We start from the raw sequence: 26017 nt of genomic DNA, 5'->3' as shown, positions 1-26017 counted from the left end.
CAGATCTCGGGGCACTGGCTTCTCGACTGTCGAACGTGGTCTCGGGGATTTCTGTTCTCTGAGGTAGGGGTGTGCGCCCCCTTGGTAGGTCTGGCAGCCCTGCGCCTTCTGCAGCCCCAGGGACAGACGGCAACACGCTTGGGATTGTCACACAGCTGCTCTTCAGATAGCACTGCTCGGTCCATCTGCAGATTTTGGCTGTGTAGAAAGAAAAATAAGGGCCATTTGTCCCAGGTTTTGCCCCTAAGTGACAGCTGCAGTCAGGCAGCTGGCCATACCCAGCTCCAGGGCAAGTGGCCGCTCTCCCAACATCAGCTGTGTGCCATGAGCGGCTGGTGGGCACTGCCAGCCCCGCCAGCTCCTCGCTTCTTCTGTTCAGAAAGTGCCACAGGTCCAGCACATTGGCAAGTGCACCCACCGTTATTTTCTATATATTCAACACACAAACCACGCTGGAGTGACTGCGCAGCCAATACAGGCCGCGCTACACGGGCCCATTTTGTATTTGTAACGTTACCTCAACTTTTATGTTTCAGGCAATAGTGATCTTAATGATGTTGGGCATAATAACTCCTGTAGTAAAACCATTTTTTCCCAATAGGCATTTTCTTTTTTATCAACCACTAGTAACTGAGATCCATAATCCTTGTGAAGTTACTAGGATTAATTGCTTTTGCAGATCACATCAGTAATATACTCTGAAAATCAAAATTGTGTCTGCATTTTTCAACATTAAATGTACGAGCAGAGTTTTCTGGATGCATAATTTTTAAATGTTATCTGCCTAAAGTAAAGTTGCATAAAGAAAAGTTGCGACTGTATTGCAAGGTAATCAGTTTTCTTGCTGATTGCCTCTACTGGCTTGGCTGACCTGACTGAGAAGCCATTTCTGCAGTCAACATACTTTTTCACTTCATGTCAATGAACTATGATTCTCCACAGGAAAAGAAAATTGGTGTAACATAATTGTTGGAGTATTTTTATCAATTTAAAATAGAGACTGCTTATTTAATATCTCTTTCTCTCTCTTAGACTATGTTATGGTTTGCGAAGTGCTGTGATGCATATATTAATTTTGATGTGCATATTAATTTAGAGACCAAATATGCACATGTTATAATGTAATGAATCTATAATTATGCAGTATATTATGCTGACAAATGTACTGTATGCTGTCAGGCAGTAGAAAAACAGCTGAAGATCTGTGGCTTTAAGAGGAATGTGGATGTCTTAGTACTGTATCTGGCTGGACAGTAAGTAAAATACGTTTCTCTGGCTTTTACTAAAAGTAGAGCACACAGTAAATGGTAACTTTTCATAGTGCTTTCTATATCAGATACTCTCTGAACATCATTTATATGTGAAATATCAGTAAATCTTATTTATACCTAGTCTGTACATGTTGGGAGGGAAGAAACGGTAAAGATACGCTGACACATACATAGCAGAGCTATGCTCACAGTTAACTGCCTCAGCCCTAGATACACAAACCTTCTCCAGCAACCCAGAATTGCTCGAGGGTCTGTAAGTTCACAGAGTTGTGCATGAACTTCTACCACAGGGAGCAGGGGAGTGAGGCTTAATGGGCTGATTTCTGCCTGTTCTAACTGGCTTGTAAGACTGGGCGGAAAGAGTATCAAGAAGGTAAATGAAAAAACACAGGACCTGCCCAGTCTAAGAACTGCCAAATTTCTGACCTCCCTGAAGAAATCTGTTATTGCAACAGTAAAACTCATTGGTAGGACCTTTGAAATTACCTCCATCTCTACTGTTAGGAACTGAGGGGAGGGCAGGGCAACATGAAGTGAGTACAAGTACAAGAGCACTTGTTTGGGGCTGGCAGTACTGATCAGAGAACTGATCTCTAAGAGCTTTATGAAACAGCGTAAGTAGGGCAGATGAGAAGAAGCCATGCTAAGTGAAGGAAGGCAAAGCTTTCATGAGCCTGTGGGTGATCTAGGTTGATAGAGGTGTGTGTTGTAGGATGAACATGCTGAGAAGCTACCATAGAAAGATGGGTACGTGACAGGGCATACTTCAAAGTTTTTGGAAAGCATACTTTGAATTTCTGGCCAGGGCTTAATTCCAAGTATTGCATACCTGTCTGCAGCCTCACAACTGCATCTACTGTTTGTACAGTTGGTACATATATAAAGAAGTAGTTTAATAATTTAGGGACAAGGTTTTCAAGGTCTCTAGGTCCTATGAATACCAAAAAAAAAGAGGTGTTAAGGGATTTCAGTGTTGTCTAGCCTGATTTTAGTGGAAATCAGGTGATCTTGCAAATCTAAATGTGCACACTAATGTCTTTAAATTCCTCAGCATATCTCCTGATTTACACCAAGAAAGTGTTTGATGCTCTGTGACAAGAAAATTTAAAACATATAGTTACTGTTAAAATTATTAAAATATTTATTTTAGAAAGAAGAAAACATACATAAAATATGTGAGAAGTTTAATTAATGAGACAATTACAAGATGCAGATATTATCTAAACAATACAATAAAATTATTATGTGTATGTGTGAAAGAATTAAGCCTGTGTATACAGTCGTAATAGGCACTATATTAAATGTGTGCCCTCACTGGCTTTGAAATATTTTTTGGTATAGAATAAAAAGAAATGTTCAGATGGCCGATATAGAAGCGATCTGTCTTCTGTGAAACCATTTTGAGAAAGATGTTGCAAGCTGGCTTCTTTGATGATTGGAGAGAAGTGAATTCCTTTTATTCTATACCAATTTATATAAACCTTGAACCTCAGCCAGTGTCAGTATCAGATCATGCCTCCTTAACTGTTGATTTGACATAGTTTTCTGCTGGCTGAAATAAATAAATGAAAAAATAATAATTAAAGTCAATCAAATAAGGGGGGATGAGTTTATATTTTTAAACCACTACTATTAAAGGGACATGGAAGAATGTACTTTTGGATACTGAAAGCTGTCATCCTAGGAAAACTGATTAACTTAGCAGTAGGTCGGAAAAGAGTGCTGCAGGCCAAAAAGGATCAGTTTGTAAGAGACATGCAAAGTCTGGAAGGCATACAGAAAGGGACAAGCTCTTTTAAAATGTTAGAGGAATTAAGCTCTACCTGGGGCAAATTAAATGCCTTAGTACCAGAAAAAAAAAACAACACAACAGTTCAAGGCTTGGAGATAGTCAAGATGAGGCTGTTACTAGAGGGGAAGTAAAGCCAATTAAAATGTAAACCTGTAAACTAAGTATAGAGTGTCAGTGACAAAGAATATGAGAGAAATTTTGGCTTTGCTACCTGAAAATAGTTCAAGGCTGTATGAGTACAATTATACAGACGAATTAGATGATAGCTGTGTAAGAGCTCTGTGTGTCCTGTCAACACTCATCTGCTTATGTTTACTACTTGCAGTAATGTATTTTCTGGTTACTTGTGACAGTAGACACAAATACATATTTGCAGGGTTCATTTTTGTGGATTATTTGAGGAAGTCAGATAAACAGTTTAACAAAGTAGCAGCGTGGGATAATCTGATTTTCAGAAATACAGGAGAATAAAAGTACAGCATCTCAACTTTGTAGGGTTTGCTCTTGGCAGATTTTTTTTTCAAATGCAAGATCAGAAAAGGTGTCCACTCCCCCTTTGTATCTGGAGGGTTTGTTAAAAAAAAAACCAACACATGGAAAATTTAGAGGTTAGACATCATAGTTGGAAAACAAGCAGATTATTTCAGGCTGATGATGTGAGGTTAATTTTTATCAGTCCTGCTAGTTCCTTCTGAAACACTGTCCCTAATCTTTCAACATGTTCAAATCCATGAGGAAAGTTTTATTATGTCAATAAAAATTTCTCGTGTAAAGGTCATCTACAATTATTCTAGTGGAAATCAAGAACATTTATTTAAAGAAATTAAAAATAAGGAGAAGCAATTAGTAAAAATTACTCAGCAGTTCACTAATGTTCTCTGGTTAGTAGGTAATTTGTTATTTATGGTACACTAGCAAGATCCAAGTGTTAGATACGCAATTAAACAAAAAAACCCTACCAGCAAATAGGATATAGTTCCAGCCTCAGTGGATGTGCAGTTTGATTTAAAACATGACTGTTAATCAATATGGGTAAATACTAAGTTTATATGAGGAAGGGAGAGAAGAGAGGGGAAAAAAGAGCAAAAGATTCACAATATACACTAATATGAAAAATAGTAAGAAATGTACTTTGATGTGCTTGGTGTTGATGTCTTCTGTTGGCTTCTCTGGCACCGTAGCTGAACAATCCACACTGCACCATCAAAGTAATTTTCCTTTTGGATTTGTTCCCCAGGATGCCAAACGTCTCCCATGTTCTGAGCAGAATTGCTACAGACTGAAAAGTACATGTGACTCATAGTCCCTGAGAAAATAAATGCTGTTATGGAAAAAAAAAATCCCAAATCTATCACTTACTTTGTTCCCATTTCTTTACCACCTGCTGCTTTGTTATGCTTTCAGGTGTGTAGAATGCTTACACTCTGCCATCTGGTTCTTTGCATCTTTCTCTGCTATGATTTCTATAGGAGAGAGGCTTTTTAGTGCTTGTATAACGTTATTTATAAAAAATTCCACCATTTAGAAAGTAATTAAGCACCGTTAAAGTTAAGCAATTTGTTACTCTTTTTTTTTTTTTTTTTTCTTCTACCAGAGGATTAAGAAGAATCCCAAGTCTATCACGGTTTCATAGGTTAAGGTATTTGTGGATTAACAACAATAAGGTAATAAAGTATTCCTTTAAAGAGCAGAACAATGCATCTCTACTCCCTGATTATTATTTCATAATTTTTCTAACACAAACTATTTTAGAATTACTAAGCTGATTTAGTTTCCAGACAAATTTAACTGAAATAGATATGTTTTGAAGAAACAGTATCTTGTTTTACATTACGTTTATAAATTTTGTTTATTTAAAGAGCTGCAGTTTTGTGCTAATGCCTTAGTAATAAAAAGAAAGTTTGAGTGTATTTAGAACTAAGTTATTAGCAAAACTGCCTGATAGCATACTGATACCTGAGGTCTGGGATAGCAGTTTCCAGCATAGCTCATAGCAAGTATACCCAGCCCACTGGAGCGAGCAGCTCTTGGAACAGTCTGAGGAGTGACATGACTGTAAGACTGCACTTCCTAGTTTTTCAGGAAAGGAGTGCACTGCAGGAAATGCATAGCTCATTTTTTATGCCCTTGCAGACATGCATGGTTTATTTCCTGGCAGGCTGGTGGTTGAGGTGAGACTCCTTCTTGCCCTCATGCACACAAGAGTGACATAAGACTCTTTCAAATGTGCTTCTCCTTGTGCACAGGAAGTAGCTCTGCAATGCTAGGCTTGAGGGGGTATCTTCTGCCATTATGCAGGCTGTTGTGTCACCTAAACTTGTTCAATTTAAGACTGATTTCCAGGCGAGTGATTAGAGTATGACATTGGGCCACATTAATTTCTCGTTTCCAGTGCCCTGTGTGGTCCTAAATCGGTTACACAAACCAAGTGCCTCACTTTGTCCATCAGTGCAAATCTGTATTACAGAATTTATTATATCTTGTAGGGGGCTTAAGATAATGTTCTGTTAAAATCTCCGGACACTACAGTTTCCAGCCAAGTCTAAGCACCTTGTATCTTAAACAAAATAATCTACTTGACAGTAGAATTACCTGATGTAGAAATCTCCAAATACATGGTCAACCATTATTAAATGGTTGAATTGATTCCAAACCTTCACCATTAACCAATGGTAATTAAAAAGCAAGAAAAGTGATAAACCCACAAATTTCTAACCTGCTTTTACATATCTTATTGTACAGTAGTTTACATGACTTTCACAGTGGGCTTAAGTTCTTAAAACACCATCTTGCTCAGGTAAATAAGTAGCTCTGTGAGCAGCAGAAAAAAAAATAAATTTACATTCCATGTCACTTAGGAGTGTATGTATATCTGCTGCCCCAGGCTAACATCAATTATGTAACATCTTATGTCGACTTAATTGAAAGACCTATGGTTACCCAGCCATTTCCCAAAAAAGCAAAAGTATGGATACATTAAAACGTTGAACTAAAATCACAGGTATAATAAGGCTTTCTGTTGTATTTCTAAAGAACACTAAAGAATAAGAAATGACCTAATGACTAAGCGGAACTGATCTTGCTGACCATAAAAGATAAATCTGATTTTTTCACAGATCTCACTTTCCCACCTAAGCAGTAATGAAGAGCTTTCTTCTGCTGTTCTGTGTAACTTGTCTGGAAGTGTCATTTTCTATATAACTTGTGTGAAGAATTTAGGAGAAGTCTAAATGCTCTAAGAGGGGGAGCATATTTTTCTGAACCCAGAAGACCTGACTTTTTTTTTTTTTTAAACTAAAAAATGCATCACAATAATTTTATCACAAAAAAGTAAATTTCAGATGATCCTAAAAAACCCAAACTTGTCAAAGATAGAGAAACATCACTATATACAATAGGTATGTGTGGGCTTTACAGTATACAAGATACAATAATCATTGTGAAGAATAGAATTATTTTTTTAGAACATTGCTGTTTTCAGTGAACCAGGTTTTTCTGAGGTGAAGCAAGACTCAGAGAATGGTATTATTGTGAACTTTAACATATCTTTTCTCAGAGGATTTCAGAGAACTTTAGGAACTGAAAAAAACTCTGTTTCATTCTCCTTCCAACTTTCAGATACTGTTAATGCACGGAGAAAGCACATTTGTTTTAAAATCAATGGCACAATTCAGGGACTAAAATCATTCCCCCACTAACAAATGATGTTGTATCACAGAACTCAAAGTAGCATCGGGAATAAAGTTCTGGTTGTTGACCTGGCATTTAAACTCTAGGATAAATACTTAGGCACCATTTGTACTCCCAGTTCTCAACTGTTACAATGGTCAGCTTGATTTCCCATTGCATATATTTACTTTGCGTTGAAGTCAAGACAATATTAGAACTGAGCTTCTTCAAGCAAGGGGATGAGATTCCATAGGGACTGAAGGCAATTTTTTGTTGAGAATATACCCATATATGCATTTTTTTCCCCATAATTGTGATTTATTCTGTAAATTTGATTTAATGTCATTTTTTAAAATTTAGAGCAAATATGTGCTCTTTGGACCTGCTGCTGAAGAAGTAATTTTAAAACTAGATGCTGCTCTTATTCCAAGGATATGTTTCAGGAATATTCTTAAATCAACATAGAATTATTACATCCTACAAGAGTGTTCTCACAATAAAAAATATTTCAAATGTGAAAAGAATTAAAGAAAATGTGAAGACCAGTAATTCAATGAAATCTGTTTCCAAATGCAAGTACTACATTTGTAGTTCAAAAAATTAGGTAAAGCTGTACTACTACTATTTGATGTGTAATTAGTATTTCTAACAAAGGTTCAGCTGTCAAGAGAATCCTTAAACCAAGTCAACAGAAATAAAATATATATAGTTAAAATATATAGTTAAACAGTTTGCAAGAGACTGTGTTTATACTTCTCCAAAGTTAATTTTAGGCTGATATGTAAGTTTTCCTAACTCTAATTTCAGATCCAAGATTTAACTTTCTTGATCAAGAACTATTGTTTGACTGAACTCTACCTCCACAATAACGAACTGACAGATATATCAGGTACCAGTCTTCCCTTTATAGATTGTTAATTAGAAGCCTGTACTTTCCTTTCTGTGTTTTGGCATTCAGATTTATGGAAGTGGATGACAGCAAGTAACTTAATGGTTGAAAGTTCCTATGTATGTGTAACAATATGTGTTAATTATTATTTAATTGTTCTAGCATACTTGAGTGGCAATAAGGTGATACATTTATCCTGGTCTAAGGGATGAAATGCCTTTCACTTTAATGTCAGGCAATTCTGAAATATCTATGATCTTACATGACTGTATTTTATATTGAAAATGAACATGCAGAGCTCTTTTTATATGATTTGTAGTCCTCTTGCTGACCAGAGACTTGATAAGCTGATAGAAGTACATTAATGTTTTTATGATGAAAAACTTAACATGAAAATGAAAGGGTAATAAATCACTAAGTTGACCCACATGTAAGGTAGTCACCAAGGTTCCACAGTTTCTTCATTATATAGTTACATTTATAATCAGAAGTATTTTGCAAAGTTACTGCAAAACTATTTTATTGTAAAATTGCATCTGTCTTACACTTCTCTCCCAGTTTTGCTTGCTCTTGTAGATTAAGATGGGTGTACCAGATAAGTGAATTTGTGAATGAAGAGGTCAAAACATAATAAATTTGTGTATATTTTAGACATTTTAAATGTTAATGTTTTACTTTTCTCTGTCCCTATAATATGTTGGAATGAGAACTGATCTTGATTAGTTTCTGTGAGATTTTGAGAAAAATAAATGGTTGGAAGAAAGAAACATGAGCACAAGAGACATAACAGAAGATAACAAAATAGGGGTAAACAGGAGGGCAAGTGTCATTGATAAATGTGGAGAAGAGATACTGTATAGAATCTGGAAAATGAGATGTCAGCCTGATGTGGGTGAGGATGTGAACAAATAGTCTGAGTCAGCCACAACAATATTTTGTAATAACTTTTTAATACATAAATAATTATTTGGAATTGAACTGTTTTCTAAGGAATTGACCATTTATTGCTTGTGAGGCAAAGGCAGTATTAGGGATATACTATTGTTGGTGAGGAAAAGGTAATATTAGTTCAGGGTAAAAGGAAGTGAAGATGAATTAATCAAAGATTACTGAAATAAAGGAGGAGGGAATGAAGGAAGAAGAGAGGATGCAGTTTATGTTGAATTGTTAAGGCAAGGGTGATAGGGAGAAATGGAAGGAACTGAAATGAAAAAAAGTTAGGCATATGTTAAAAGGATCTGACTAGAACGATGAAAGCAATATTGAAATCTTGGATAATTTGTTTTGGTTTTCTTTACTAATCTTGTGCAAGGTGTTTCCAAAAGGCAGGCATAGGTGGATAACCAGAATATCGAATTCACAGCAAAATAATTCTCTAATAAAGGCAGTCAGGTATGGTGAGAATAATTAATTATTTTTTATTTTATTTCAGGTGCTCTGAAACACCTATGTGCATTACAGATTCTGTTGCTTCACAACAACCAGTTAAATACACTTGGCAAAACAGTGAAGGAATTGAAAGGAATTATAAGCCTGCAGACTCTAAGTAATAACTTATTTTTATTTTGCAGAACAGCAAGCAGTAGTTCTTTAGACTTTCTTATCAGGATGTTTCTTGTTTGTTTCTGCATCATTTGCCGATAGCTTTTGAAGCTAATTATCAATTTCAACCAAATTTTACAGATGAAAGAGATCTCTGAGACATGCAAATTGCACAGAGAGTACCTCAACTAAGAAAAAACGGCCAAATGAGTTCAGAAGTTAAAACTTTTTGACTGCTGGCTAGCCAGTCTCCTGAATGAGTAGCTTGGACACAGTCAAAGGAGTTTATTGCTGCCTTTGTGTAAGGGAACATGGGAGTAGAGTGAGATTATCATAGAGGTGAAGGAAGTTGACAAAAGAGTGTTACTGCTGATGAGAGTATGATAGGTTATTGAACCATAATTCCTGGCTCATTAATTCTGTTTTTCATAGAATTTATTTTATGCATCTCTTTGGCAGACTGTGGGTTTCTAGAGTCTAAGAATAAATATACTTCAGATGTCAAGTATAATGGTATCTATTAATTAGCATACTTTCTGATAGACCGGCTGTGTGATAGTTTAGGCCCTGCTGGGACCGGAAACCACGTTGCTGTTGTCCCTCCCCCACCCTCGGACCAAGTAGGGCAAAAACCCTGGGGTTGAAATAAGGAGAAATTTAATACAACAGTGTAATAAACAATCTGAGCAACAACAATAGCAATAATAACAACAATAAACAGTAATAACAGTAAACAAGACAAAAGATATACAGAGAAATACCACAGTGAACACAGCCAGCCTGCGCACCTGCTTCCCATGACCAAAGCCTCAAAGGAAAGCTTCCTGTGCTGCTGCGCCGGACCTGAGGTCAGCATGGTATGAATAACCCGGCTGGAGATCCCTTCCCCCTGCTGGGGAAACTTAACCCTATCCTAGCTGAACCAGGACATAATCCACCCCTTTGTTCTATACCATCTGCGTCATGTCCAGCTGCCATTTAGCAGTTAAAAATAACAAAACAACAATTAACAAAGGCACAGCATAATTCACGGTGTGTTCTCACCCTGAATCAAGTCCCCCTGTGGTATGCATTGGACCTCTCCATTGTCCTGCATCACCCACTAGGTACACCCAGGTCCTTGGGCAAAAACAATCCCATGGATGGGTTTGCCTTTACCTTTGCCTGGCACAGGACTAAACCAGACCATTTTTCCCAATATATTCCTCATGCGCACCACAGGGACTTTATCCCCATCTACATCACGTGGAGGTCTCGACTGAGCCAGGCCAGCTTGACTGGCAGATCCTCTTGTGTTGACTAGCCAGGTGGCCTTTGCTAGATGCATGTCCCAGTCTTTGAAGGTGCCACCTCCCAGTGCTTTCAATGTGGTTTTTAACAGTCCATTGTAGCGCTCGATCTTCCCAGAGGCTGGTGTATGGTAGGGGATATGGTAGACCCACTCGATGCCATGTTCTTCTGCCCAGGCTTTCATGAGGTTGTTTCAGAAGTGGGTCCCATTGTCTGACTCAATTCTCTCTGGGGTGCCGTGTCGCCACAGGACTTGGGTCTCAAGGCCCAGGATGGTGTTCCGGGCGGTGGCGTGGGGCACTGGGTAAGCTTCCAGCCGTCCAGTGGTTACTTCTACCCTTGTGAGCATGTGGCGCTTCCTGTGGCGGGTCTGTGGCAGTGTGATGTAGTCGATCTGCCAGGCCTCTCCATATCTATATTTCAGTCATCGCTCTCCATTTCGCTGGGGCTTCACCCACTTGGCATGTTTGATTGTAGTACACGTCTCACATCCATGGATGATCTCTCCAATGGTGTCAATGGTGAGGTCCACCCCTCGATCTCGAGCCCACCTGTATGTTGCATCTCTACCTTGGTGGCCCAAGGTCTCATGGGCCCACCGAGCTATGAACAGTTCACCTTTGCGCTGACAGTCCAAGTCCACCTGAGCTACTCTAATCTTAGCAGCTTGGTCTGCCTGCTGGTTGTGTCGATGTTCATCAGTGGCCCGACTCTTGGGTACATGGGCATCCACATGGCGCACCTTCACCACAACGTTTTCCACATGGACTGCTATATCCTGCCATACTTCAGCAGCCCAGACGGTTTTACTCTTACATTGCCAGTTGCTCTGTTTCCATTGCTGCAGCCATTTCCACAGGGTATTTGCCACCACCCACGAGTTAGTGTAGAGGTAGAGCCTCGGCCACTTTTCCTGCTCAGCAATATCCAAAGCAAGCTGGATGGCTTCCACCTCTGCAAACTGGCTCGATTCATCCTGTCCCTCAGCAGCTTCAGTGACCCGTCGTGTGGGACTCCACACAGCAGCCTTCCACCGTCGATGTTTTCCCACAATGTGACAAGACCCATCAGTGAACAGGGCATATCGCTTCTCCTCATCCGGCAGCTCGTTATATCATGGGGCCTCCTTAGCACGTGTCACCTCCTGTTCTGGTGACATCCCGGAATCTTTGCTCTCTGGCCAGTTCGTAATCACCTCTAGTATCCCTGGGTGGCTGGGGTTCCCTATCCGAGCCCGTTATGTTATCAACACAACCCATTTACTCCACGTGGCATCGGTTGCATGATGCGTGGAGGAGGCCTTTCTTTTGAACATCCACCCCAGGACTGGCAGTCGGGGTGCCAGGAGGAGCTGTATTTCAGTGCCAACCACTTCTGAGGCAGCCCAAACTCCTTCATACGCTTTCAGTATCTCCTTCTCAGTTGGTGTGTAATTAGCTCAGAGCCTTTGTATCCCCGGCTCCAAAAGCCCAGAGGTCGGCCTTGGGTCTCCCCAGGTGCTCTTTGCCAGAGGCTCCAGGTAGGGCCATTCTCCCTGGCTGCGGTGTAGAGCATGTTCTTAACCTCCTGCCCTTCCAGGACTGGCCCAAGGGCTACTGCTTGGGCAATCTCCCATTTAATTTGTTCAAAGGATTGTTGTTGCTCAGGGCCCCATTCAAAATCGTTCTTCTTATGGGTTACGTGGTAGAGAGGGTTCACAATCAGGCTGTAGTTTGGGATGTGCATCCTCCAGAACCCCACTGTGCCCAGGAAAGATTGAGTCTCCTTTTTAGAGGTTGGTGAGGCCATGGCTGTTATCTTGTTTATCACCTCCATTGGGATGTGGCGACGCCCATCTTGCCATTTTATTCCTAGAATTGAATTTCCCTTGCAGGCCCCTTGACTTTCTTTTGCTTAATGGCAAAGCTGGCCTTCAGGAGGATTTAAATTATCTTCTTCCCTTTCTCAAAGACTTCCTCGGCTGTGTCCCCCCGTACAATGATGTCATCAATGTACTGCAGGTGTTCTGGAGCCCCACCTTTCTCCAGTGCAGTATGGACCAGTCCATAGCAAATGGTGGAGCTGTGGTTCCACCCCTGGGGCAATCGATTCCAGGTGTACTGGATGCCTCTCCAAGTGAACGAAAACTGTGGCCTGCACTCTGGCGCTACCGGAATGGAGAAGAACGTGTTAGCAATGTCAGTCGTGGTGTACCACTTGGCTGCCTTCGACTCCAGTTCATACTGGAGCTCTAGCATGTCCAGCACTGCAGCACTCATTGCTGGCGTAACTTCATTCAGGCCACGGTAGTCCACAGTTAGCCTCCATTCACCATTGGGCTTTCTGACTGGCCATACAGGGCTGTTGAAGGGTGAGTGAGTTTTGCTGATCACCTTCTGGCTTTCTAGTTGACGGATCAGCTGATGGATGGGGACCAGGGAATCTCGGTTGGTGCAGTACCGCCACCAGTGCACCGTCCTGGTAGCAATCAGCACTTGCTGCTCCTCAACCTTAAGCCGCCCCACCACTGAGGGATCCTCTGAGAGGCCGGGTAAGGTGGACAACTGCTCAACCTCCTCCAGGGCAGCTACACCAAATGCCCACCGGTACCCTTTTGGGTCTTTGAAGTACCCTCTCCTGAGATAGTCTATGCCCAGGATGCACGGGGCATCTGGGCCAGTCACAATGGGGTGCTTATGCCAGTCCTTCCCAGTCAGGCTCACTTCAGCTTCCAGTAGGGTCAGCTGTTGGGATCCCCCTGTCACTCCAGAGATGCAGATGGATTTAACCCCACTGTAGTTCTATGGCATCAGGGTGCACTGTGCGCCAGTGTCCACCAAAGCCTTATACTCTTGTGGGTCTGACGTGCCAGGCCATCGGATCCACACTGTCCAGTAAATCCGATTATCCCTTTCCTCCACCTGGCTGGAGGCAGGGCCCCTCTAATCCTGCTCATCATCACTGACTTCTTGTAAGAATGACTCACTGCTCCTCTCAAGAGGGTCAGACATAACGTTGGCCATTCTATTCTGTCTGGGGGATTTCCAACTGGACACTGGAGCTGCACTCCTCTTGGAGGACTCCCCTTTCGTGACGGTCTTCCCTTTCAGCTGCTCTACTCATGCAGCTAGGGCGGCAGTGGGCTGTCCATCCCACCTTCTCATGTTTTCTCCATGGTTGCAGAGGAAAAACCACAGGGTGCCTCGTGGTGTGTACCTTGTGCTGCCTTTCTCTTTGGTGGGGAAACATTTACTTCTAATGTCTGAGACATCAGCCCCTGCAGGTGGAATGTAGGACATGTCCTCTTCCACTCTCTGGACCCTCTGAGAGAAAGGGTCCTCCTTTATAGCTGAAACCCAGGAATTTTGTGATGAAGGGAGATTTCCCTCATATTGCCAGAGCTTGCCAACCACTCCATCCACTGTTAGAGTGTGGGTGTCTGTCCACCAGGACACTATTGCCAGTGCTTTCGAGTGCGCTTCTGGTGCACTCTTCAGGAACTTTCGCCACATCAGGTGTGTCCAAGGGGCCTGATCTGGGTCCCTGGGTGACTGCTCATTATTCAGATCACCATAGATCATCTCAAACACAGCCAATTCCCTGATATTCTGGATGCCTTTCTCCATATTGGTCCATTTGCTTAGCTGACATATCATCCTTGTAGGGGTGCCTCTCCCTTACACTGAGCAGGAGTCACCTCCAAAGGCTGAGAGTTTGAGTCTGTTTCCCTATTTCCTTATCAATGCCAGCATCCTTGGCCAAAGATCCCAGCTGCTTGGCCTCTCTCCCCTCCATTTTAAAAACATTAGCTCCATTGTCCCAGCATCGGAGCAGCCAGGTGCAAATCTGCTCGCCTCCCAGGCGGCCGAAATCTCTCCACATATCTCGCAGCTCAGTCGGGGACAGAGATCGGCCGATCACCTCTGGTCCTTCCTCCTGTTCCCGTGCTGGGCCTGGCTCATCCCCATCCCCCACTTTGAGAGCTGACTTTCTGGTATATTTGGTTTTCTGTATTGGAGCGACTGATACCGGCATGGGCTGTCTCTCTGGCTCAGCTGCTGTGCTGGTGGAGGTGACTGAGACTGGCTCTGCCTGTCCCCCTGGCCCAGCTGCTGTACCAGTAAGTTCACCCTCAAGTCCTGAAGCCCTTTCTCCCCCTTGAGGGCAGCGGGTGGTATTAAAAAGGACACAGTAGGCATGGGCAAGTCCCCAACACATCGCAGCGATTTGTGTCTCCTGGGTTTTGCCAGCTTGGTAACACACCCTTTCTAAGCACTCCATCAGCTTATCAGGGCTCTGCATTTGTTCGGGAGTGAAATTCCAAAGCATTGGAGGCGACCACTAACCCAGGCCTTTGCTCATCTTTTCCCACACCTCTTGCCACTCACTATTATCTGACCTTGGGGCAGGTTTCCGGGCACTGCTATTGTTAGAGAAGTGCCGCATGGCCCAAAACAAGATCTGGCAGGCATTCAGAAAGCATTGTTCCACAATCACACTGGCCTGCAGGCTCCAAGGATAATTAAAACTCAAAAACCGAGAGGATCTCTTCCCCTGGCTCACCCATAGAGGGGGTGAGACCCCTAACAAAAGCCCAGGCAGCAAACAGGTACCGGCCCGGCCCACCCCCCCCACCCCAAGATACAAGCGCATTATAAGCAGTCAGGAGCCAGTACAGCAAAAAGAGAGCCTTTACACATTCTCCACCACCACCAAATATCAGCACTGGGATCATTCACTGGATATAAGGATTAATCCAGCCCCACCACGCAAGCAAGTAGGACAGCATTGCAAACATTTTCTTATCAAACAATACAAGTACAAACAGAGAAAATTGCACCCAACAGGTTGCTCCAACACACTCTGGGCAGGGTCTGTCCCTTTTTGAACCTTATTTCAACCCCCTTGTGCCCCACGTTGGGCATCAAAAAGGCTGTGGTAGTTTAGGCCCTGCTGGGACAGGAGACCACGTTGCCGTTGTCCCTCCCCCACCCTCAGACCGAGTAGGGCACAAACCCCGGGTTAAAATAAGGAGAAATTCAATACAACAGTGTAATAATCTGAACAACAGTAGCGATAATAACAACAATAAACAGTAATAACAGTAAACAAGACAAAAGATATACAGAGAAATACCGCAGTGAACACAGCCAGCCCGCCGCGCATGCTTCCCCTGACCAAAGCCTCAAAGGAAAGATTCCTCCGCTGCCGCGCTGCCGGACCTGAGGTCAGCATGGTATGAATAACCCATCTGGAGATCCCTTCCCCCTCTCTGCTGGTGAAACTTAACCCTACCCTAGTTGAACCAGAACCACTGGAAATGAAAGTAGCATAGGCTCTGAAATTTGAAATTAATTTATACAAACAGTGTTGGCACCATTAAGTTACAATGTAAGAACTACCCTCTGGGGAAAGTAGGATTATTTGCTATTAACTTATTGAAAGTGAAAATGAAAGCTGTCTTTTTCCATGGCTCCTAAATGAATATCATAGGTCATGCCACTTTGAGAAAACAGGAAACCAATTTTGCATCTTAGTGACACAGTTCATGGGGGTGAATGTCATCAAGCCATACCTCCTCATGCATTCAGAGAACTGAATGTCTGATTGCGGGAAAGGAAAATAAGGGTTGAAAAGTACACTTTTAATTGAACTTGACACTGGGCCAATATTAAGAAAACAAATCAAGTGTTTGTGAAGACAACACACCAGCCAAATTGTGATTTTTTTTTTTTTTTTTTAAATGGACTGAAAAAATAGTCCATTTAAGAATGCAGTTATTTGAAGTGATTAGGCAAAGTTTGGACAGACATCCTATGTATGAATGGTGCAGTCACCTGAATTTAATGTTATAGCCCTACAAATTAATAAGAAGCTTCAGCAAGCGGAGGGAGTTTGTTGTACTTGTTGCAACCATCTGTGTGAAATAAAGACAAACAACGGATAGTTAACATGCTGCCAAGTTATTATGCATGGCAGTCACAGAGGCATAGCGAAAATTGGGTGCATACTGGACTGGCCACCATCATAGAAAAACAAGTGCTTAAGAGAACTATCAAACAATATATAGAGAATATACCAATCTACCCTGATAAAAAAATTGTTCCATAGTTCAAATATATGAGAATGAATGCTGGTCAGTGGAAGAAACTTAATAACCTAACTTTACAGTTCCTTTTTGACTGTTGCAGTCATGAAAAAATCTCCAATGTGTTTGTTTCAAAGAGATTTCATAATAATGAGTTCTCAAATTAACAGGACTCGATTTAATAAAATGTACTGTCATCTTTGAAATAAATTACAGCAATAAATGAACAAAATACATTTTAAAAGTCATATCCTATATAATATCATATTACTGTATCATTTATACACCTTCTTGCAATATTAAGAAATGTGAAATGGGTGCAGGATTTACACTGTGTAGCTTTGAAAAGGGCTGAACCCATAACTCACCTTTATAAAATAAAAACTGCTTTGGGAATGGGAGAGTTCTCACTGTTCTGAGGTAGATCTTTTTTACTGCTGGACAATCTGATTAAAAAACCACGCTTGCTAGCCTTCAGCAGAGCTTCTGGATGCATAATAGCATATTATTATTTTGTAACTCTTGGGGACATTAGAACTATTGAAATGGGGCAGTCTAATACTCTTATTGTTCACTTTCAGAAGTAGCATCCAACTGCCAAAATGTTGCATTTCTCTTCCTTAAGGCTCTCTTGTGATTTTTAGCCACCACCCTGCACTGGATTTGTAGCAGAACACCATTCTTCATCAGGCATTTAGGGAAGACACTCAGCTTCTAAAGATTTACTGGATAGGTTGCTCACAACTGCAGCCTTTTGGGAGATATGTAGAGTTTCTTTATGGGCTCACCTTGTGCGCACATCTCCCTTTTGGAATCCAAGATTTTTCTTATGTACTCTGTAAGTTGCCTCAACTGATTTATTATCTGCAGCTGATAACATCTTGCTGCTAGACCTCAGAAAACTTTTTGTTCTTCACTATGTTTCTACCGCAGTAGTTCCTTTCTGCCCCTTATGGGACAGGCACAGTTTTCCTACACTCCAAATAGAGAAAACAGACAAAACTGTGGAGGAAGAAAGCATTATCCATAATTTGTAGAAGTAAAATTGCATGACCTTGACAAGAAGGTAGATAGCAGAGCCAAGAATTTATCCCAGATGTTTTGTAAAATAAGACCATCTTGATCTGTACAATGGTTGGATTTATTGTAAGAATGAGCAGTAGAAAAATTCATATATTCTAAAACAAACCTACAAATCAGTGTTGATGAGGAGGGATGTGCTCCTAGTAGCATCCAGAGTCAGAAGTACTTACTTAGTATTGACCCCAGCTTGTGCCTTGGAAATAATCTCTCTTGAATGTTCATTCCATTCTGCTACCAAACATACCTACTTATAGAGATCTTTCTGAAACGTTTTTCTCTCTGGAATGCTATCACATATTGACTCAAGAACAGACTTATCAGATATATACCTAATATTCTTTCTGATTAACTCTTTCTAGAAAAAATGGCTAGATAGTACTTTGTCCAGTAAAAATGGAACTTTCTGCTGCTGCCACCTTGTGGGTCTCTCACTACTTCTAAGTACAGTGATTTAAAAAAATTTGTTAAAAGAATTAAAATATTTTAAGTTCTCTTCTGAATACATGAACAGGTACTTTCTGTGTAGGAGTTACCAAATGCCCATTCCAACCTTACTGTGCCCTCAAAATAACTGCTAAATTGCATCAAGCACTGAGCTTTCTTTGGCAGTCATACTTATCCTGAAGAACGCGAAATGGCATCTTGTAGTTTACAAGCTCATGGAATATTTCCAGACTTTTTTCTTCTTCTAGTTTCTTATCTGCTTTTGCAATACCACCTTTCTCTCCCTAACTGCTAAAATTACATATAACAGGATTATTTACCCTAAAGTGAATATTAGCCACAGCCCCCCCTCTAAAAAACAGACTAGTAAACCAGTGTAGACCTTGGTCGAAGTTGTCAAAATTATTAATTTAAGATTTTTTTTTTTCTGCTCTGATCTCAAGTAGCAATCTCCTGATTATTTTTACTGTCTCAGAAGAACAGCACTTGTGTAAGGAGAAAAATGACATTACTATGGTTTTTATTTAGAAAAAAACCCACCCAACAACTCCTGTTTGTTTGATAGCTGATCTGGGAATGAGCCAGTTTCTGTTTTAATCAACTTCAGATATCACTCTCATGAAACAAACTGATATGGCATGTCAGCTAGGCCATTTTAAACATTTTACTCTTTAAGTTTCTTGAGTTTTCAAACTCATCATCTGTCAAAACATCAGAAGACTGGATATTTATTTACATTTCATATTGCGTCTATGGGATAAAAACTTTATGTCAGCTATGATGAAGCCTTCAGAGTCCTAAAGCTCATTTGGTTTTAATAACTTTCTCCCCCTACAAATTGTGTCTTACCTTTAAGCTGTCACACCTAAAACCTACTGCTTTTTAAAATAGGCATCACCTAACAACATAAGAAAATCAAAGGGAAACACTTAGTGGTTTTGTCTGTATATCATAAAAAATAGAAAAAAAACCTTGAAGGGTTTGGAGTGCATGATGGCACCTTTACTCAGTTCTTGCCTGTGGTATTTTGCATACTCTGCAGTAAGCCAGTTCTTGCAGTCTGTGTTTGGTTGAGTAATTTTGCATGTGTAAAGAGACAGTGCTTTGTTTACCCGGCATAAGAACAATTTGAATTTGATAATATTTTGTACAAAATCTTTGACTACTAGTGATCTTTAATTTTCCTGCCTTGCTAAATTAGTTGCTTTTCTTTTGCTGTGTTTGCTTTTTTGTGATGCTGTTCTTTTTTTCTGTATACATTTTGCAGACCTATTCAATAACCCTCTGGCACAAGACCCAGACTACCGGCTTTATGTGATATATTCCCTTCCTTCGGTACAGCTCCTTGACAGGAAGTGTAAGGATCGCTTTCCTCTTCTCACACAGCATTGACAGTTGCTTTTGATTTTAATTAGTATGGAGAAATAGGGGAATTAATTTTGCCTGTTCTTTTACATGCGTTTGTTGACATAGCAAAAGATCTAAGGAACAGGTAGCCATTTTCTGCAAGATTTGTCAAGCAAATAGAGTTTGCATGGCATAAACAATTTACTTTGCCAAATGTGTTTGATTTCCATTTTTTTAAATTGTATATGTTTATCTTGTATCTTGGTTTGTATATTTTTGGGTAAGACAGATAAAAGCCTGTGCTTAGAAACATGTACCTACATTTGTGCATTCAAATTGGTGTATTCACATTGGTGTGTTTACTTAGGTATGGATAATATATCCTCAGCTATCTACATGTTTCTGCACATTTCAAAGATGTATATGCACATTTCATTATGAGGTACATGCTGACCAAGCTTTCAAGTATAAATCTTCATAAATCATCCAGAGGTCTTTCACAGCTTGTCTGCTATAAATTTTACACAAAAAAACCCACCCCAACTCAAACTATCTTAAGAACAGCCAGATGACAAATCGATGAATCTATAAACATGCCACAGTGGACCCAGAAAATAATTTTTGGAGATTTTTGTCTCTGGTGTTTGGAGACCCATGTGATTGGCAGGAGGGCTGAAAATTACTTCAGAGCACTGAGAGAGGTGTTGATTCCTACACCAGCTCTACCCTATAAAATGTAGCAAGGAAAAACAATGTCATCATGAAAACCTGCTCCCAGTCTCTAGGAGAATCAGCTGCAGGACTTGAGCCAGGCAGCCCCAGGACATCTGCAGGTGCTGGCAGACTGTAGCTCTGTCATGAAGGAAAGCTGGTGGATGGGCCACAGCACGTGTTAGGGGTTGATGAGGAGCTGCTGGATCTGACCACACAGCCATTTGCTTGCACATTCATTTTGCACCAGTGCCTCCAGTCTCTTGAATATTGGTCTTGGGTTACACGTGTGCTTAACACATCTGTCAGACTCTTTGACTAATGATCATTTTTGACTGGGGAGTGAAGACTGAAGCTTAACGTGCTGGAAAATACATGTTGCATTTACAGCTCTAGAAACACTTCCGTAAAACTTCCAGGATTTAATCTCCTAAATACAGTCCTGGATTAAGACTTGAGACATTAATTTGTATCAAGCTGTACCCTGGACATTCTATTTAGTGAACTATTTCTTTAACATTACAAAGCTTCTTCACCATCTGTGGAACATTACCACAGCATAGTCCTGGGTGTCTCTTTTACATAAGACATGTGCTCACATTTCTGCTACCTCCAGGCATGACTACTGCAGTTCCTTCCTAATTGGTCTCCTAGACACCAAGACTTAAAACCTTCCCTGAATTCAGAACGCTTCTGCCAGAGTTACTTAATGTAAACCTTCAGATCACTTCTGTTCCATAGCTGAAGTACTACATTAGTGTGCAGTTCATATCACTGAAGTTAACAACCCCTGTTTAAGTCAATCGTCTCAAACTCTGTTTCAAATTAAAAGTTATTTTTGAATTAAAGTGCAAAACAGGAAAATGTGAGGCTTTTCTTTTGATTGCACTCCTACAGTTGTCTATAATTAAGCAGTGGGAATTGAACTGGCTTTGAACCAGGACTTGCTTTTGCTATTCAAGGAGAAACTTCCAAATCTTTACTGACTTGTGCAGTAGATCCCATTTAAGTCGTATGAAAAGTCTTGCTTTCTAGTTTATTGGTTTAAAATTTCTGATCCTACTGCACCTAAAAGAAACAACTTTATTTCGTTGGACAGGACTTCACCCTAAAGCCTTAGGAAGTAATACTCCATGTTCCCATTTTTAATCATTCTGAAATTATGCAGATTTACACCACTATTGTTACAAAACTTGGTGCAAAAAAAGTGAATGACCTTCTGCATGCAGATAGATAATACCAGCCTTCTAGGTTGGTAGAAAAAGTAAAATTTTTATATTCCTTCTAACAGCAGTTACACAAAGAGAAAGGGAGTCAGCGCTTCATCTTTATAACCACCAAAGGTCTTGTGTTGTGCAGTCAGTAGCTTTTGGAAAGAGAGTAAATACACACTTGGGGACTGCAGTGGGATCTAACAGATGCACTCAACCAGCCAGAAGACGGATGATGCCCTCAGGTATTTATAATAATGTAAAGGAAAAGCATGTTCTTAGGTGATTTGATTAGAAAAAGTCTGCTCATCTGATAAGAAGTTATTTGGTTTAGTAATAAAGTATAAATGCATCAGAAACCCAACCAAATTGCTTCATAAAGTAGTAGCAGCAACAGGCAACAAATGAATCCTTCTACTAAGAGTATTGTGGAAAATAAGTTCTAGTCACTCCCTGTAGTTACAGAATTGTCTTTTAAGATAGCTGAACAAACAAAATTTCATATTTTTTTCCCAATAAGTCTTGTGAGTGTTTAGTTTTAGTTTTATTTAATTAAAAACATCCAGTACACTTCCAGGCTGTCTCAGCCAGTGATCAGCATCATAGAGTTTTGATGCCCTCTAGTGCTTTTATAAAGCAATCTCTTGAGGAAAGTATTTTTTTCTAAATAGTGGTTTAAATTTTACATATCTTACCTAGTTTTGTAAGCAGATTTCTTTTTATGCTTTCCAAGTTGAAAATATTTTAATGATGTTTTATAATAGCATATAAAGTAATTTTTAGAGTTCTTAAAACATTCAGATCTGGAAGACAGCATGATTCTGGCACAAGAAAGCAGGTGAATACCTCCTGGAGCCTTGTGACTTGTACTGTGTGATAATCCAGAACAAACCTTGAAATCCCACGTCTGCTTTTTTTTATGTTTTAAAGATAAGAAAAACAATATTGTGCATAGATGACTGAAATGGTAGCATTTTAAACAGTAATGTTGATGAAGTTTGGAACAGTAATAAAATACCTGCATTTTTTTTAATGCATATATCACAATAGTAGACCTGAAAGCAGTGTATTTTACAATAATTTTGAAAAGGTTGGGAAAAAAAGAGATAGTTTAATCATATTTAATAATTAATTAGTTTTGCTGATAATTACCAAAGTAGGCATACAATTGTCTTTATCTCTACCATGCAGTCATTCACATATATAGACAGTGGCGTCATCTTTCTGTGGAAGAAAAAAGAATTCAGGAATATATATGTCTATGGGAAATAAAATACAAGAACTAAATAAACTTTAAAAAAACCCGTACAGATACTTGTTTCCACAGTAATTTAACAAAAGATGATCTTGAATATTTCAAACCATCTGCCAGTTTTCAGTTCAGTTCATTTGAACAAGTAATTTAGGATCAGGATGGTAATCCTCAGATAATCAAAATGCTGCACAGCTATTAATGTCTTAATTTTAACTTTTTGTTATAGGATGTGAATTTGGAAATCACACAAATAAGTGAGTATTTTGATTTTTTTTCTTTTGCATCTCTGAAGCATTTACTTAATTTCTTATTCTTGTGCCTAAAAAATACCCTAATGAGAGAAAATGTCCAGTAAAAATGAGCTTTTGAAAAAATTTCTGGGCTTTGTGTTTAATACAGTTACAACTCTATACTAACTCTGATGAGACAACTTCTCCACTGTTGGCTGAAATTTAATATTGAAAGGTATTCCACATTTGGAAATGGGTATATAAAAATGCTATTTATGTATAAGATCAAATACTGATCACTAGAAAAAGCATGCTTTAAGTATTAGAGCATCAGTATACCTGTTCTATATTATGGCCTAGAAAACTTCTGACTGGCTGCTCAAAAAGACATACTCTCTGGAAAATATTATGACTTGTAGAATGAAACTTTTTAGGTTGTACTTGATGTTACTTTTATTCTGTTTGATTTCAAAATCACAGAAATAAATGTAAAACATATCTCTGTTTTGTGTCTGGATTGAGCCAGTATAAAGGAGTTGCACTTTAATGCAATGACATTTTAGATGCTACCTTTGTAAATTTACAAACTTCAGATATCAGGTTTGGTTTTACTTTCTAGCTTTACACATGAAAATACTTGAAAAATTTATTAAAGGGAATAATAAAAGCCTACCTATGATGCTATGATGATATATTTGATTTTATATGGTTATTCACTTTGAGTACAGCTCTTCACAGTCAAGCTAGTTTACGTTTAAAAATTAATTCTTACCTGCTTTCGGTGGAGTTAGCTGTCCTTATTGATAGACTGGAAGTACAGCTTCCTCTCCATCCTGTTTATGTAGATGCTTAGACTTTGCAAGGTACCATTTCATGACAAAGTGTGTTATACTTGGTGGAAACATTCCCATGGTTTATATTAGGTGTGTGTTACTGCAGATACATCTTTAAGAAATAAGTCCTTATAAGATCAAATCTTAATATTGTATCTGAGTTAAAAGAGTTTGGTCTGACATGAAGCCCTTGTCAGTTCTTCATTGATGTTGTACGTCTGCCACTTTTCTCTCTCAGACTGCAGCTGTGGCAGGATACATGAACAACACAAGCTCACAGTGTTCCGGATTCAGAGCTTGGAGAAGGGATATTTGCAGAGTGACTAGTTAGAAGATCAGTGGTGAAATGAATGTGTATTGCATTAATAGACATCATATCACTATGAAATCATAAAATTAGTTTTATGATTTCCATTGAATCAGAGCATTAGAAGTATACAATTATAGTTTTTGTGAAAAAAAAAAAGTGAAAACAAAATAGCATTTTAAAGTCTAATATAAATGTATTTAAAATAATTTATAGCATGATTTTTTTCCCTTAGAATCCTGTGATTCTGACATTTTCTCATTTTGTTTTTCTTTCTTAAATTTCGTAAAAGAAGGAAACCTTTCAGAAATTGAAAATTTTCAAATCCTCTCTGCTAGTGTCATCTTGACTTCTAACTTCATCTTTTATACAGTGTGCAGTAAATTAGCTCCAATGTAGCTTGGAAACATTCAGATAATGCATATTTGCTTTGTTCCTTTTGCAGAGTACCATTTGAGAACCCCGAAGATGCCATTTTACTGCGGGCAATGACAAGATCTTTAATGGAATTTTCCTGTGTTGACTGGAACAAAGTAGCCACCTGTCAAGAAAGACGGCTTGGAAAAAAAGCAGAAGAACCCCATGAGAAGCTGACAGTCCAATTTAGATGACTACTTTCTTCCTTAAGAAAAAGAATTATTCCTCTCTCTAGTGTGGAGATAAGATCCTTAAGTAAGTTAGTATCTCAATAAAACAAGTACATTAAAACATGCATCTAATTAAATGAACTTACAGAAAAAAAAGTATTAGTGTAACGTCACAAGGTGTTTCCTCCAATTCATGATTATGCAAGAGCTAGTCATTACCCCAGGTTTATGGAGGACCTATCAACCATGATCTTACAACAGGAGAGCTGTTGCCAGCTCAAGCTGAGGATGGCAGAGGTAGCTCTAGAGCACCAGTGCGCACCAGGACCCAAACTTGGATTCAAATTCCTGTCCTCTGAGACTCTTGGCAAAGAGAGGGAAGTGTGGCAGCTTCTGCCTTTTCAAGTTAGAATGAGAACAAATGCAATCTGTGTCCACGATCCCACACTTCACACCATTTCCAATGTTCATACTTTCTCCTATTGCTTGGGCTTTTCTTCTTTACCAAGAAAAAGCGTTGGCTGGCAGAATGAGAGCAGGATTTGTGCTGTGGATTTTACCACACTTCTAAAATTCCTGAATCATTTGCCCTAAATGATTTTCAGAGAAACCTTACAGAGAAAGAGCAACACATCCCCATGAGCCCCAAATGCTACGTGTAGAACAGGGAACCGGCAGCACTTCTGCATTCCCAGATCCAAGAGTGGACGGTGAACCACATCATGACTCCATACTGAAGCTCCAGGCATGCACATCTTGCTTGCCAGTTGTCATGAAATTAAACTTGCACAGCCCAGCTACAGGAGGCCCATGCAGGTCAAATAAGAATGGCACTGTATGTCCCAAAAGCCATTAACAGATGCAATAGACAGAACTGTCACACAGCTCCCTTCTTTTAAAAAGCTTCCTTTTACTCCTCACAATTTACTAATCCTTGAAATTAAAACACAAGTACATTCCCTGCACAGGTGCATTTATGTACCCTTACTCTTACAGTTTTCAGAATATTAAACAAAAACTTTCAATATATTAAATAGTAAAAAATTAATAGCATTTTATTTCTCCTCTGTTTTGAGGCTGGTCCTTATTCCTCTAAGTTGAAGGATACTGCCATGTTCAAAAACACGTTACTCATCCAACAATTATAGAATCTCAACTTTTGTCATCCTTATGCAGCAAGCGATATTTTTGGTTGTGGCATTCCCCATCATTTCAAGTCATAAATCTGAGTGAAAACAGCATAGTTAAGGGAAGCTATTTTCTAGATATGGTATTTAACTGACAGCCTAAATGAAATTCCAATTGTACCAATACACATATGAATTTTCCCATCTAATTCACTGTGACCAGGTTCAGCATGAACAATATTAAGCATCTTTCATGTTTATGAAATAATTCATAAGCAACATCCCAGTGTGCTCTAAGGCATCTTTACCTGAACACTGAGATTTGGAAACCATTATTCTGGTCAGTCAAGATATTTTAAGTC

General features: G+C 39.6%; 1 protein-coding gene across 1 annotated transcript in view; it reads left to right on the top strand.

Annotated features, from left to right (window-relative positions):
• The window catches only part of LRRC72 (leucine rich repeat containing 72), a 28569-nt gene extending 3139 nt beyond the window's left edge, over positions 1 to 25430 (top strand). Inside the window, exons 2-9 of the mRNA XM_026843115.1 lie at positions 1180 to 1253; positions 4658 to 4727; positions 7540 to 7621; positions 9054 to 9167; positions 19315 to 19404; positions 21400 to 21561; positions 22798 to 22825; positions 24387 to 25430. Of these exons, the coding sequence (XP_026698916.1) occupies positions 1180 to 1253; positions 4658 to 4727; positions 7540 to 7621; positions 9054 to 9167; positions 19315 to 19404; positions 21400 to 21561; positions 22798 to 22825; positions 24387 to 24552 (786 nt within the window). The 3' untranslated portion in view covers positions 24553 to 25430. The remainder of the gene's footprint in view (positions 1 to 1179; positions 1254 to 4657; positions 4728 to 7539; positions 7622 to 9053; positions 9168 to 19314; positions 19405 to 21399; positions 21562 to 22797; positions 22826 to 24386) is intronic.
• Positions 25431 to 26017: the final 587 nt, after the last annotated feature.

This window comes from Athene cunicularia, assembly GCF_003259725.1.
Source record: "Athene cunicularia isolate RWA chromosome 2 unlocalized genomic scaffold, athCun1 chr2_part1, whole genome shotgun sequence".
NCBI classification, from domain to species: Eukaryota; Metazoa; Chordata; class Aves; order Strigiformes; family Strigidae; genus Athene; species Athene cunicularia.
The sequence above is the reverse complement of the archived record's forward strand: the minus strand, read 5'-3'. Positions and strand labels throughout refer to the sequence as shown.